We start from the raw sequence: 15219 nt of genomic DNA, 5'->3' as shown, positions 1-15219 counted from the left end.
GCTCCTACGGAGCAGAGTAGCGCAATCCTTTGAACTCCGTGTTTTGCCGACAACATGGCGGACAGAGCGGCTCGGCGCGAGTCACGTGGTACTCGGGGTTCCAGGAGGCGGCCCGCCCTATGGGAGAATACATGGAGATCGATACAACACGGCTGATTAAAAAATGAACGGCGAGTTCACACTTTTCAAAACTAGCCTGTCGTGAAGTTAGTAAAGCACTAAACACTTTATCAAAGTTTTAATAATATCGGATGCGTGTGCAAATTTTGAGAAGGCAATTTCCAAGGCAATGGCGTTTGAAGCAGACGATTTTTGCTCGCAGCGGAGATGGGCTTTTCGGGTTGGCCAGAGCGGGTCACGTGAATGGTGTGACGTCGCCGTGTCGTCTGCTGCATGATGCCGCTCAAGCAATTTTTTAAAAAAAGTCAGGTCCTTTCGGGGCATAAAACTTAGCGCAAATTATTCTAAAATGTTCCATTATTATGTCAAAAACGATTGCCATTCCGTACATTCCCACATTACTGAAGAAACAACGATTTTCTCACGTTCTCCATGCATTTCTGACCGCAATTGGAACCTCCGGGCGTTCGCCGCTAGTCGCCGAGAGGCGGCGTTCTAGATTGCGCTACTCTGCTCCGAAGGAGCTATATAGTGCTCTAGCTCTGCCCGCGCCTCCCATTGACCATGCAGAGCCGTATATGTAGAGAGTTTGGCCATTCGTTGGGAAGTATAGGAGACAAATGAAGCGGCGCCATTGGCCGAAAGCGGGCTGGGCGTGTTCCAGGGCGTCTTCAGAAATTCGAATGTGACCAACCAGAAGCCGGAAATAATACCCTGGCGGTGGTCGCGAGAAACAAACCTGATAACTGCATTGGAGTAACTCTTGATGGCTGAAAATATGGTACACGTGATGTTTCAATCACACTCATCTAAAATGATGGTGGAAGAGTGCGACTAGCGGAAAGATCGACATAATCCTTACGCCAAACGCCGAGCGCCGGGAATCTGCCGTCAGAGCGGTCACACTCTGTCCGCGCAAAACAGAGTTGAGCGGCGCATTCGTTTCTTACATCTTTCTGCATGATCATGATGAAACAACACGTGCACACTATTTTCAACCAAAAAGAGTTACTACTCTTTACTCTTACGCACTTATTAAAACCATATACGAACATAGACCTTCGATGATCGATCGGCTCAGAACTGTTTCTCGCTACCACCGCTAGGGGATTCTTTTCGGCCTCTGGTTGGTCAAGTGGTCAAGAGAGCATGCCAAGCCCTCTTTCCGAGTCTGCCGCACGCCCTGGCTCTGCCCGCGCCTCCTATTGACCAAACTCTCTACATATACGGCTCTGCGGCTCTGTACAGCATCCATTCATCCATCTATCGACGGATTGAATGTTTTCCTTCGGTCGCCCCACAGATAGTGGTTTGCCCGTTCACGTTCATCTGCACGGGCTAGTTCCCCGCTGGTCGTCCTACGACACCTCATAACATTCCCAAAATTTGCAGATGCCTCCCCGCGAAGAGTTAGCGGCTCAGTGAAGCGTTTGGGCGGCCTCTCAAAGTCCGAGGTGCAAATCCCGAGCAGCATGGCCGGTGTGCCTTCGGGCGAGTACGTCCGCGAGTCGGACCACTTGCAGCGCATCCCCGAGTTGACCGTGGGCCCGAACATCCGTGCCGCTCGGAACCAGCACTACGACTTCTCCCAGCTGCCACCCACGATGCTCGCCCAGGGAGACGGGGACCGGCCAAACCTCAAGGAACCGGACATAGGTCAGCGGTGTCCCCAGAGCGATCCCAATGACGGTGATCAGTAACGCGACAGAGTAATAGAAACGCATAGTCGGTGGCAAGTTAAGAATGCAGGACAAACTTCTCCCGCAAAGCCTGCTCTTTCCACTTCAGCAGAGCGAAAGCCACTAATCATGCGAGCAGAGAGCTTTGTGGGAGGCGTTTGTCCTGCAATAGACCATAGTAATGCGGAGCGCAAGTTCGTCTGCTTCTTTTGTAGGGGTTACGGTGACGTCAGAACGACACCGAGTTCTGATTGGCTGTGATGGAGAGATAGTGAATAGAGCTCAAGGCAGCTTGCTTTGAGCTCTACCCACTATCCTTCAATCACAGCCAATCAAAACTCGGCATCGTTCTGACATCCCCGCAGCCTAGAGTCACTAAATAAGCTACGCGTAGCTTTATTTAGTGACTCTACCGCAGCCCTTGCAAAAGAAGCAGACGACTTGCTGTCCGCTATCTTTATTGACTCGGGAGAGAGACGGCACCGCGGAAAGGCAACACCCCGTACCGTGAAGTGATGGGGATTTTGAGATACCTACAGGATAAGTCTAGTAGAGCTACTCTCATAGCTCTCTAGACGTTTAGATATCATCGAAGGACTAACCGTTAAAGTCACAGTTGGAGTACATTTCCACTGTGCTATCTGGTTGGCATGCTTGGGCTAAAGTTGCAAAGCAGCCAACCAATATGGCTCAACATCACAAACACCTTGTCAGTGCCATGGTTGGGGGGGGGGCACACAGTTGAAAGTGACATGCCCTGTAACATCCAGCGAAACTGGGAAGATGATATGCTTCGGGGCATGGTCACATAAGTGAACTTGTCATTGGTCGGTGATCGGCCCACCAATGCTGGAGATGGACCAATGGCACGTGGTGCAACAAAAAAGGTCTGCACTGCTTCTACTCTCCATGTACCCTTGTATCGGAGATGAACATAAATGCTCAGCTATTCCCACAGGCACTCAGAATTGCCAGCCATGCATTTTCCAGCCAAAAATACTACTGCAGTGCGTGACCAATCGTCTGCTATTACTTTCATGGCAGTATACAACCACAAAGACAAGGTAATGGCAATTCAATCTAATATGTGGCCGTGTTTCTTTCCAGAGCCAATGCAACAGTACTCGGATGTTGGATTTAGACTGGCCAGGTACGGTACAGCATAGCACCATGACAGGACCATCATCCAAGAATCACACAAATGAAGTACAATAGGGCTCAATCTTATTGTTTCCAGTATCCTGATCGAGAATCTGGTTGCTCATCCTTGCATCGTCTTACGAAGACAGTGTCAGGTAAGGCCTGTGTTTTGCATTCTGCTGCTGAAACCGTCAAAAACTATACAAAAGCATGCAAGAATGTGATGAAGTCGGTGGCACAACAGTGGTACCAAGCAGCACGGACAATCTGTTCTTGGTTTTATGTGACCTATACTCAAGCCTTCTAACTCCAATAGTCTGTGCTTCAACGTCTGTCTCCATCTGCAGGTGATGTGTTCCATTTTACTGTTTGAGGCTGCCGGTTCCGGCTCCGGATATGGGGCTAGGTGGATGGATGGTAGTGGGTGTACCCTCTGTATTGGGCAGTAGTTTGCACCAGAACCGTATATTGGGAGAATTTAATCAGTCTATGATCTCGCTGCCGTAACTCCCCCCTCCCCAGTGAGCCAATCAGCCCGCGGTGCAGAGTGCAACGTGTGAGCGCATGTGCTTGAACCCCTGGCTGCTTCCAGCTGAGCGGGGAGGGTCGCCATTTTCATTCGTTCGCCCGGTGGAATGCAAGGAATTGACATCCAAATTTCGGTTCTTTCCCTTTATTTGGCAGGCTCTGGCAAGAAAATGATATAACATTATTCCTCGGTGGCTTAAAAAGCTAACGAATAAAGTTTCTCCACGTTTGAATGTAAACTTTTATTCAGGTGAAAAAGAAATAAGCACTTAGCAGACGACGCATAGCCTCAATAGTGCTCTGCGCGGACAGCGTGTTGCATCAAAATGGCAATCGTCTCCTCTTTGCTCCCTTCTTCCTTTCTCTCTCCTTTGGTGCTGTCCTCCCTTTCCTTCACTTTTCTCCTCTCCAGTGCCTTCGTCGCTGCACCCACTGGCCACACCTTCCCAATATACGCCTTTGGCTTGCATTGCGCCACCTAGCCTAGAAACTATAAGGAAAGTGGCACTGTTTCCGGCTCCGTTACAGGTACACCGGACCGCGCAGAAGTACCACCTGACACCGTTCACGTTGTTTCCCGTCATCGTAAAGCTTCAGCAAAGACAGGTGGGCTTTTGCAAATCGCTCGTTTCAGCAGGAATACATAAATGTAGAACAATCAGGCATTCGTTGCACCACCGCACACGATTGGAAAAAAGAAGCCAGAAGGGGCCGATGGAAGAAGGCAGTTTTTACGTGCCAGGGATTCTTATTTTCTTGGTAGAAAGTGATTTACGACACAATAATTAAGAAATGTGGCCGTCTGAAAACGCCGCATCGGTGTTTCCCAGACTGGGACAGCGGCAGAACGGACACCGAAGTGGATAGAGTTTGATTCGCTGGGGTGCAACGCCTACGAATGACGCTCGTCGGTCAATGTCGTTCTTTGACTGCTTCTTTCCCTTCTGGTGCCAGGGCCTCATAACGCTGTGGAAGGGAGCGCCAAGCATGTTTGTGGTTCGAGGCCTTGCGATGGCGACGGAGACCGTGTTGTCAGAGTGCACCCCCCTGCCTCGGTGAGGGCTCCCTTTTTCTGGCATTTCGCTAGCAAAGCAGGTGCACACACTGGCAAAGTGATACTTAAAAAGCAAATAATGCCCTCTTTTCTCTTGGGTTAGTTTAGTTTCCCGTAAACGAGAAAGCGGAGTTACAGGAAAAACGAAATGGCGATGCTACCCCGAGATCGTCAGCATCAAGGTCGTATTTCCAATGCTGCGATTGATCTGCGGCTAAAAGAATCATATTCACTCAGTTCCGACTGCTGCGATTTATAAAAGAGACCCACACATCTGCTTTCCTGCAGGACACGCAGGAAAGCAGATGGTTTAGACCCCTAAGGCTTCTGCTTTCCTAAACAGACACGCATGAAGACAATGATTAAAGAATAAAGGGCGAGCTATAATGATTCCATACAGAACTGCTAACTGCACTCTAACAGCTTTCTTTTTCGCTTTTTTTTCACCGACTTCTTAGTTTTCTGGTTTCGACTCCAGCTTAGGAAAAAATATCCGGACCTTATGATTCACTTGCGAAAACCGACTAGCTGTAAGCTCACCGGGAAGGTAGACTCCAGGGCGATACTCGTAAACAGTGCATGTTAGACTTGTCAAGTGGTTAGAGTATCCCTATTGTACTGCTCCAGAGCCTCCGCGTGGCCAGTTTTGCTCAGTTCCACCAGTTGTTCACATGTGGACGTAGCTCCCAAGAGTGCCTCGCCAGCTTCCCTGCAGATGAGCGAAGTACGACGGACACTCTAACAACGGCTACCGTTTTTTTCCAGGGAAGTGACGTCGCGCAGCTCGCTACAGCAGATTGCACAACATCTGGCCCTGAAGAGGTGAGCTGCAAACTGGTTGTGCTCAAACAGTGTGTCATGGGTGCCCCTTGTTTCAGCCTCACATTTGCGGTTGTGACACCTTTCTGCTGCGCCAGCCTAGTTGAGGTTGTCCAGGTAAGGCCATTTCGAGAGGAACTTCCAACTTCACTTTGTTCATAAAATCTCATTTAGTTTGCCGTAGATTTAGTCGGGAATTGAGCTCTAGTGAGGTGCAACAGTGTGACACAGTTAGCCCCAGCGCTGGATCACTGGTCCATCCTGCCCGAATAAAAGGCTGCCACCGAAACAACTGGTGTGCTGTGGCTTTCTTGCATACAACACCCAATAGACCATTCTGGAAATATGCGCCGCCTGCCATCGTCTTCAAGGTGCACTACGGCCGTCCAATGCACAGCGTGCGGAGTACCCATAAATAGGAGGAGCTGTTGATGTTTGAGTAGCATTTTGCGATTTCAGTACGCAAAGAAAGCAGGACGATAAGAAAACGGTACATATTGGCTTGGGAATGTTCGCACTCCGTTTCCTTTGCGTTCTGAACTCAGAGTGGTAAGAGAGAAGGAATTGAGCCACCGCATACAAGCGTATGTCAGAACGACTCTGCAATTCCTCACGAAGCACGGTGGAATGTGGGATTGTGATCGAGGGATTTTCCGGAAAGGTCTACTAAATGGCGCAGTACAGTGATCGACACAAACCAGCCTCAGCTAATTGCAACAAAGCGCCGACATTGTGTTCAGGTGGTCCTGCACAGAGTTACAAATCCAACAGCAGTTGTTGCACGAGCCCATAAGACCACCCTGGCACTTTCCAAAGCTTCGAATGGATGGTAGTGGCTACACCCTTTCTATCGGATGGTAACTTACGCTACCTAGCCCAGAGGAGTGAACACGCCCCCTCGCAGTGCGATGTGGCCAGCGAGAAGCCCGGAGTGCTGGACTGCCTGCGGGAGGGCCTGGGTCGGCTGTGCCGCTGGGGGGCCCCCAGCAGGGGCCGCATGCTGCCCTTCTGGAAGCTGGTGGGCCCCACCGTGGCTCACGGGGTGCTTCACCACCTGCTCTCCTCTCTCGTCCGCTCGGTGGCCACCTGGCTGCTGGAGTTGCGCTCCCGGCAGCAGAGGCGCCACATTGGAGACCGAGTGAGCACCCACAATTTATTCGGTCTTCCTTCGACGGACTTTGGGAACTCTCTGGCGATCTTTGTCATTGGGAGCTTTGGCAACGTTTATTGGCACCTTAGCAGCACCTTTGCCAATATATGTGTCATTGGCACCTTACACAATGACCTTTGTCTCTGGCACCCTATCTGAACTTTGACGACCATTTGTTTCTAGAACCTTATTCAATATCTAATCTTTTCTAATGACACCTTTGCCATATCCAGTGGCCCCTTTTGCCAATATCCAGTTGCTCCTGAGCTAATATTTATCTTTACCACTGCACCTTTACCAATATCCATCTTCGTCATTGGCACCTTATTCAATATCTAATGATGACATTTTGTTTGTGGAACAGTGTTGCAATACTTGTAGTCACATAGAGCAAAAGCTGGATATACCGATATAGCAATTATTTTTGTTTTTTACTGATCTCACTGCAAGAGGCTTCGGTTATGCTTAAGCTTCACGTAAGAAGTGTGCATCTATGGCGAGCCCCTCTCTGTGCCGTTGCAGATGGGGGCGATTCCGAGGACGGTGGAGCTGTCGGAGAACTACTTCCACGACTTGCTGGCTGCATTCGCCGGGAACCTGGTTGCAGACGTCGTCCTCTTTCCCCTGGAGACTGTGGTACACAGGTGAGGCAGCACCCCAGATCACGCATACCTGCAGGGTCCTTGCTCAAACATCCCAACCGCGACTCTCGGCCGAACGCCTTTTCTGCCACCTCCGCGGCACAGAGGACAAACTCTGCGGTTGTGCGAGTGTGGCATACCGAGGGGGCAACTCTGCTAAATTGACTCCAGAGGGTAAACAATTCAGATTGGTTGGACTCCACTTAATGATTCGCTATCGAAATATTGTAGCCATGTACTAATACGAGTCTTAAAAGGATTCAGCCCGAGCAGCAGATTAGACTAATATCAGCAGGTGACAGCTGGTGTAAAAATTTGCCTCATTTGAGAATTTTTTTGTTTTGTTTGTAAGCCATTGTTAATCTTTTGATAAATTGCCTGCGGCGGACGAACGCACCAACAGCGGAGATGGGCTGCGAATCCCTTAAATATCTGCCATTGCCGCGTGGTAATGGGGGCGTTGAAAGCATTCAGCCCGCCAGTAGATTAGGCCGAGATCGGCGCATAACAGCTGGCATCAAATTGTGTCATGTTTAAGTGACTCGCCGCCACCTCTGGCACATTATTTTCCGTTGCGGGTATTCGGCAGTCTTCCTGCACTACGGTCTCGATGGGGGACTCCAGCGTCCGTTCCCGCGCATGCAGGCTGTACCTGCAGGGAACGAGGACCATTGTGGACAACTTGGACACAGGCTCCTCGGTGACCGCGGTCATCTCCCAATACCGGGGTCCGGTGGACTGCTTCCAGTCCATCGTGGCAGAAGAAGGAGCAGCGGGGCTGTACAAGGGCTTTGGAGCCCTCGTGCTCCAGTACGCCCTGCACTGCGCGCTGCTCAAGGTCACCAGGGCGTTGTTCCAGGAACTCTTTTCAGGCCGCCAAGTCCGGCCGCGGCAGGTGTGAACGCCGGTCGCGTGCGAGCCCGAAGGTCTCGAAGAAGTGCTCTTGTGTCTCCGCGCACCACGTGATTCCGAGCAGTATGCCTTGGTAGACAGCATACCGTAAATTTACACTAATCATGATTAGCTCGGCGCAAGTTAATCGTAATTAGGTAGCTCGATATGAACTAATCACAATCAGCTTGTGCGAGCTAATCGTGATCGACCTGGGGCACCTAACCGTGATTAGTAGGGACAAGCGCCAGCCTCAAGCCAATTGCAACTAGCTTGGGAGTGCTCATTTCCTCAAGCTGGGTGTGCAAGCGAGCGGAAGAACTTGCAACAAAGCGAAAGCACAAGACTGAGGAACCGCAAAAAGCAGACGGATTTTCAACGCTAACCCGCGGCCAGCTTTATTTACAAAGCTGTTCGTGTAGGGGCAACTTTTCTTGGAGAGAAAAATCTGTTTTTCATTTCAAGCTTTCTAATTGAGGAACATTTGTCCAAAAAGTTACAGTACAACAACTTGATCTCTGTTGGCCGACCTGCGGATGTCGCCGGCGTAATTTGCGAAGGAATATTGCTTTAAAACACGTGGTGCAATCGTGCCGGGTTTCACGTTCAGCGATGGCAGCCTCGATGGGGAGTGAAGCAAGACGTCCGCCCGGGCGAGATGCTGCGTCTCAAGTGTCATTTCTGTTTGAACTGCATCGCAATGACGAGAAATTTCGTTGGACTATTACTAGTATTTCTAAAGCACTTTTACTATTACGCCTCGTTTTGTGGACGGGTACAGTGTAGAACAGGAAGTATTTCAGCCGAGCGAGCAGGGCAGCAAGCAGTTTTGAAAGCATTCTTGTGTGCCTGTTAAGCAAAAAGCAGCAAAAAGAAACACACTGCGACGAATTCAGTTTACAGACATTGCAGATTTTTGAGTGCACCCTCTTGAACCAAGCGCTTTCACCACAAATACTAAGAAATGTTAGGCTCCGTAAGAGCACTACATCTGCAAAACCTGCGACAATACAGCCAGTGATTATAGTCTGATCAGAGCATGTAGGTCTGTGGTCTGTGTCAAAATCCTGTTTGTTTTTCTATTTGATATGCGAAAATCGTTTCCACTCGTGCCAAGAATGAGACCGTTCTTACTAGCCGCTTCGTAGCAACTCGGAGCTTGCACAGCAATTTCACCTTAAAGTAACGGAGCAACTTATTTATTTCCATGAAATGTGTAGTAAATATTTCTATGGTTTCCAATGTAGAGAAATATTGAGGTGATGATGCCAGTTTGCTTTTTCCAAAGAGTGAAAGAAATGAAATAAAACGATGGATGTCCGAATCGGGGAATTGCTCCGCTCTTTTGCTTTCCGAACGTGGCGTTCAGTCGAAGGTGATCTTCTTCCCTTGGAATGCAGACAGATTGGCCAGCTTCACCTTTTGCTGCTGCTTTGCAGCCCATGAAGGGTGCACTGGTCCATCTGCAAACGAGACGGTTGCACGATGTGGGTCGCAGTTGTAACCAGTTCTTCTTGCCAACAAATTTGTTGGTCACTCACCTGTTTGCTCCTTACCGCCATCGGCGCTTCCTCTGAAAACGAGGGAAACTTTAGTTGGCTTAGAGACATCCCCTTAATACCCAGCAAACAATCCTAGACACATGCAGTTATGCACGTGTCTAGCGATTTTCAGCAAACAATCGCCTGTAATACACGTGCAGTCATGCACATGATGAACAGCAGCAGTTACAATCTGTTTTGTCCCATTGCTATAGCCCGCTGCAACTCAAGAAGGTAGAGCTAGAGAAAGGAAGGCGGGAGAGAAGGAAGCAGACGGACTGCTGGAGAGAAGGAAACCTCCTCCTCTCTTCGACGTTTCGTCTGCTTCCTCCTCCCCGGCCTTCCTTCCCCACCCCCTACCTTCTTGAGTTGCAACGGACTGTAGTCTTTTCGTCACAGTTGGGCCTTCGGCGGGATAGTAGGCATTAGGCCCATTTGATATTTCATTTGCTACCCTCTTGCAGAAAAACTATCCAAGCTCTACTACTTTGCTGAATTTAGCTACAGCTCCAGAAGGGAGATCAAGTCACTTTTGGAAGTAGAGCTACCTGTGCGGGTGCACACTGTGCCACATAGCACAAATGCAACATTAGCACTTATTGTGCATTTTGCTTGGGCAGAGCTGATACTAAGTGCCAAATTTGTGACCAATTAAATTGATGCCCAAGATGAGCAGTTCCCACCATACTTGTACTTTGAAACTTTTCAGTTCCAGGAGGAAAGCAGGCTAATGGGGAAATCTCTCATTAGTGTCAACCATACCATGTCATAAACAGAAGTGGAACACCGTAGCAGCCACTGGGAAATACTAACCCTTTGGTCATAAACTCGCAGAACCCGGACCCCAAAAACAAACCAGCTCCAAACAAATTGAAGTGTTGCCAAGAGTGTGCTGTGCGCACACACCACGGACTTTTTGAGTTATCTTCACCTTTCATCGGACCGAACAGCTAGCAGTTCCTAGCGACTAATGCGGTGTTCCGACCCATGTTACCAACAGCAATACAGCTTTGGAACCTTTTAATAATATTATGAGAGCATCGATTAGCAGGCTGCCCAGTATGCACAAAGCGCACCTGTTCGTTGATATCCCGCAGCACTACCTAATCTGATGCCAATTGGCTCACCAGCTGCTCCTGCGATGTTCTTAAAAAGTTGCAAAGCTGTACATCCAACTCTTTCCCATTATGTGAAAAAAACTGGAATGACACGCATGACAAAGCTTGAAGCTAGTCTCCAAGCGTGGCACATACCTTTGCGCGTCGTGGCTCCTCTTCAGCGACCTACCGCCACGACCGGCATCATCTCTTCCTCTTCCACGTTCAAACCCTCCTCTCCCCCCACCCCTGTCACGTTCAAACCTTCCCCTGCCACCGCCCCCATCACGGTCAAACCCTCTCCCTGCACCCCTACCGCGTCCCCTAGTGTTTCCTCTGAAGCCGTCCCTCCCCCTAAAACCGTCTCCCCTGCCAAATCCGCCTCCCCTTCCCCGAAAGAGGCGTCCACCTCGTGGCAACCTTGAGAAGCGGTCACCGCCATCCCTGTGAAACCCTCGGCCCGATTTCCGCACACTACCACCCTCGTCGTCATCGTCGTCGTCTCGTTGGAAGCGTTCCCTCGCAGACGGTCGTCCATGCAAACCACCCTCTTCTTCATCGTCTTCCATGTCGTCGTCGTCGTCATCATCACCCTCTTTGCAGAAAAACGGGTCTCGTTTTTTCACGGACTCCTTTGCGGCACCCGTAGTGCCATCGTCGTCGCTGTCGGGGAAAGATATCGGACAGTGTTGGACTGGAGAACGAAGAACAAAACGGCAAAAACACTGTTCCATTTTAAAGTGATAGTTTTACGGCCGACACTTTTCGGAGATTTCGACCTCGTGAGGTGTCGTCGCCACTACGGAAAAACCCTTCTTCCTGCTCTTGGCAAGAGGCCAGGGAATTCGGGTTTTCCCGTCAGCCGCGCAGCGCGGAGATAGTAGAGAGGGGAGCCTTGGCACCCCACCGGTAATGACGCAACAAAACAAGTCTTCCGTGTCATCTGCTTCGAACACTTGTTTTCAAACATCCTTCACATCATGTGAAATACCACTTAGGCAGTCTCCAGTTGCTACGCGTAATGTTCGATGGTTTTAGAAACTTCCACTGCGCTTATCATTGGTCGCAGTCGTCAGCGGCATCCACGACGCCATCCACGACAGCCGAGAATTAACCATGTCGCACCTCCACCCTCAGGTACACGACGGCATCATCCCACCCGCATTGCGTGACCATGCCACAGCTATCGTTTTCGTTTCTTCGCACATTCTGACCGAAAAATACTACTTTTATGTTTTGTGTCTGTGCACAGCTGCCCAACGCACAAAGGTCCGCCTTGGAAAGAAGACGGGCAAAGCGAGCGAGCTTTTCTTTGGTCACGTCGGACAAATATAGGATATTATTTTCTTTTTAACAGATTGGCGAGTCTGCAGTTTTTATGGCCCAATGTTCGCAGCTCCGCACCGTTTCGCTAAACAGTGCAGGATAAGGAACCAAATGCAAGCAGGTACGGGCATAGTCTCCTTTACACTTGGCTCGTTCGATTTTACCCGCACCAGCCTGCACCAGTGCAGGGTAGTGTAATTCCAGTGTAAATCTAAAAGGCACCCATAAATCGAACACGGCAGAGTGCACTCGGTGCAAGTAGTGTAGGCAAACCAATCGAGCTCACTGTTGATGCACAAACCGAACAGACCATCGCCAACTGAAAACCTTGTATCTTGGTAGTGTCCTTTATGGACAGCACATCACTCGCAAAATAGTGAGCAAGGGAGACAGGCTGGCACAGCCACTTCCAAGATGTCCACAAACCTGCAAGGCTCTTCGTCCGCTGGCGCAAAGCGAAGCTGACCGTCGTCCTGCTTCCCTTGCAGCTGGGTCATGTCCACTGCTGCCACTAAAACGCTCCCTTTCACCTTGGTCGACATTTGTGGCGCCTCCTTTGTGGCCCCCGACGTGGCCATCCACCGACGCGGCAAAACCGTTTCCTTCACATTGCTCCGCTGTTTCCGCACCATCTTTTCCGGTGGCCTGCATGTGAATCGAGAGCAATCAATGAACTGGCGGATCGCACCTTGACGTGGAATTCCACGACAAAGAGTGTTTTAGTGAAATTATAGGAGTACCAAGTTGCCCACCTTTTTTGCTTAACCGCCACGGGTCGTTTTGGTTTTGGGTCGGCCACTCTCACTTTTTTCCTCTCGGTTTCACCACTGTCATCCTCGGAACAGATTGTGTCATTTGCAACTTCACCAATGTCGTCGGAGTCGTCGGATTTGTCGTCGTCATCCTTCTCCTCCTCCTCCTCCTCTTTCTCCTCCTCCTCCCCCTCGGAAATGTCCGTGTCACAAGCGCCTTCATCAACGGGACTTCTTGGTTTCTTCACCGTCTCCTGTCTCTTCCTCTTGACTGGTTTCTTCTGCATCCCCGGATCTCCAATCTCCGTGGCATTCGCACCTGAAATAATATGGTTGCAAAGTCATAGAAAAAAACGGCTATTCACATACTGGTTAGTAAAAAAAGATATAACTTTGTTTTCAAAACCGGTAAAAATCACCCTTTGGAAAAAGTACACCCCTATCCGTCGTGCGAAAAGACAAAGTCTAAAAAAATGACCGAGACTGTTTCTCTAAACGGGCTTTCTGAGCCCCTTCCGGCAGCTGAGGAGCCCTATATGAAGCATTACCTAAAATTTTAGGAAAGGCTTTCCTATCCTTAAGAAATGCCTAACAGTCAGTGACAGAGTAAAACGATACTGTGGCTAAAGCTGATGAGGCCGCATTTTCTAACTGTAACACTTGCAAATTGTGCCCGCCCAGCACTAGGCACAAAGATGGCAGCATCCAGAAGGAACTAGTAGAATGGAGTGGCTGACAGTCTAGGCATAGCTTATTTTGTGCCTCTAGGCCAGCCCTACCGGTGGGCCCGGCCCCCTTGGCCTTGTAGCTGAGCCGCCGCGCCTTCTTCTCGTCCCACATCTCGACGAGCTGAGGCACCCAGGACTTCCACTCCGGGTGTTCCTTGCGGAAGCTCGTCACAAAGTCCTGCACTTTCTTCAGGTTGAGCAGACGGGCCAGGGCCCGCTCTTCCAGAGTCGACTTTGGCTGTAGCGAGAGAAAGATGTTTTCAGCATGGTGTAGAAGGCCCGCCTCTGACAACAGGCAGGTACCCGATGCACAATCTCTCGTTACCTCACTGATCACCTTCAGCCAGCACTCCTCGCTCACCATCGCCTTCCTTGCCAGTGAGTCCAGGTTTGCTTTCTGCAACGAGAACAGTCCCGACAGGCCCGGGCAAATTAGAACGGCAGGCGGGCCCTTCGGTTGTCCTGCCTCCAGTGCGACCTTTCTACCTTCGGTAACTAACTATTCCATGTCTCGTGAGCAACAAGCATGCACGCGCAGCCAAAGCACGAAGCTAGGCAACGAGTGCATGCTAAGGGCCGGGAAACCGAAATAAATAATCGCCGTTCTCATCCTTTACGTGACCGTAAAGTGCCTAGATTTGAGAGTGGTTCCAACTGCTCGATCAGGGTGATGCGGTTCGCGGGCTGTTTGCAATGCAAGGTGCATGGAGGTGGTGAAATCGTCGAGCGTCTCCAAACGACAACACACGCATGCGCAACCAATCTGCGCACGAAGTGCTCACCATTGGCAAGCATTATCCACGATTTGGGTTACTCCCTCTCCCAAACCTGGGCTCTCTACACTAGCCCTTTGGAATTCAAGTAAGCGCTGGCTGTGAGCGATCCGCGCACCTGGAGGACCTTGACTTGCTGCATCCAGCGCTCGGCCTTCTGCTTCTTTTTAGTGCGCTGTTCGTCTGTTCCCCTGCGGAAGTGCAAAGTGATTAGGACGCTGCAAATACGCCAGAGGCGGCCAGCCTACTTGGCATTCTCCAGCTTCTTGACCTGCGCGATCAGTCGTCGGAGTAGATGGACCCTGCCAATTTTCATCTCCCGCTTCAGCGTCAAAATCTGCGCAAAAGAGCGCGAACAGTAAGGATATCGTGCAAACTGTTCCGTAGCCCGATGATCGTGGCACCGTAATATACGACGAAACTCGACCTACCTCGTTGTTTATTTCCAGTTTCTCCATCGTTTGGAGATATCTTTACCCCCACCGGTCGCCAGAAAGCTATCCTCTAAAACTACGGGATAGCATGACAGCACAGCCTGACACGGCGTCGTAACATGTGGTTTCACTGCTTTTGATGGAACGTCCGAAGCAGCGTGCACGCAGCGTCGCAGCGTGATATTTGGATCGGTATATGAATGAATAGAAATATGAATAACCCCGCATGCACGATGTATGAATATACTAATAAACACGGCTAAATTCTAGAATCGGGCGGCTACTCGCGCCACCTAGTCAGTGTTGATTGTTAATCTCGAATTGTGCTGTGGAAAAGTGACCCGCGGGTTAGTATATGATCTCTATGCCCGCGGGCGAGAGCCTGAGCCAGGAGGAAAAACAAATAAACAAATAATCTCTGCTGTGGCTCAAAAAGCCTGGAGGAAAACGTCTGCTAATAGTCGTGCAAATTTAATTTAAAAACAGCAAAATTAAAAAAAAATAATAATACTTCAAAACTGGCTCCGTCGCCTGGGAAGACTGCCA

General features: G+C 50.0%; 2 protein-coding genes across 2 annotated transcripts; one reads left to right on the top strand and one right to left on the bottom strand.

The window, feature by feature from the left end:
* The first annotated feature begins 1315 nt into the window (after positions 1–1315).
* On the top strand, positions 1316–9354 carry LOC8034129 (solute carrier family 25 member 46). The gene is made up of 10 exons (XM_002407931.5): positions 1316–1776; positions 2907–2949; positions 3037–3094; positions 3996–4073; positions 4422–4522; positions 5287–5343; positions 5400–5457; positions 6245–6478; positions 7013–7134; positions 7777–9354. Exons 1-10 carry the CDS (start codon positions 1593–1595, stop codon positions 8030–8032), a joined length of 1191 nt encoding a protein of 396 aa, XP_002407975.3. The 5' UTR covers positions 1316–1592; the 3' UTR covers positions 8033–9354.
* LOC8034128 (serum response factor-binding protein 1) lies at positions 9193–14879 on the bottom strand. The gene is made up of 10 exons (XM_029993679.3): positions 14671–14879; positions 14488–14576; positions 14358–14430; positions 13792–13863; positions 13518–13704; positions 12739–13057; positions 12413–12631; positions 10817–11323; positions 9564–9595; positions 9193–9485 (listed from the first exon to the last, which is right to left on the bottom strand). The coding sequence occupies exons 1-10, from the start codon at positions 14695–14697 to the stop codon at positions 9388–9390; spliced, it is 1623 nt and encodes a 540-aa protein (XP_029849539.2). The 5' UTR covers positions 14698–14879; the 3' UTR covers positions 9193–9387.
* Positions 14880–15219: the final 340 nt, after the last annotated feature.

The sequence above is a fragment of the Ixodes scapularis genome, unplaced genomic scaffold, assembly GCF_016920785.2.
Source record: "Ixodes scapularis isolate PalLabHiFi unplaced genomic scaffold, ASM1692078v2 PGA_scaffold11__112_contigs__length_91849675, whole genome shotgun sequence".
Taxonomy (NCBI): Eukaryota; Metazoa; Arthropoda; class Arachnida; order Ixodida; family Ixodidae; genus Ixodes; species Ixodes scapularis.
This window is presented reverse-complemented; position numbering and strand designations above follow the sequence as displayed.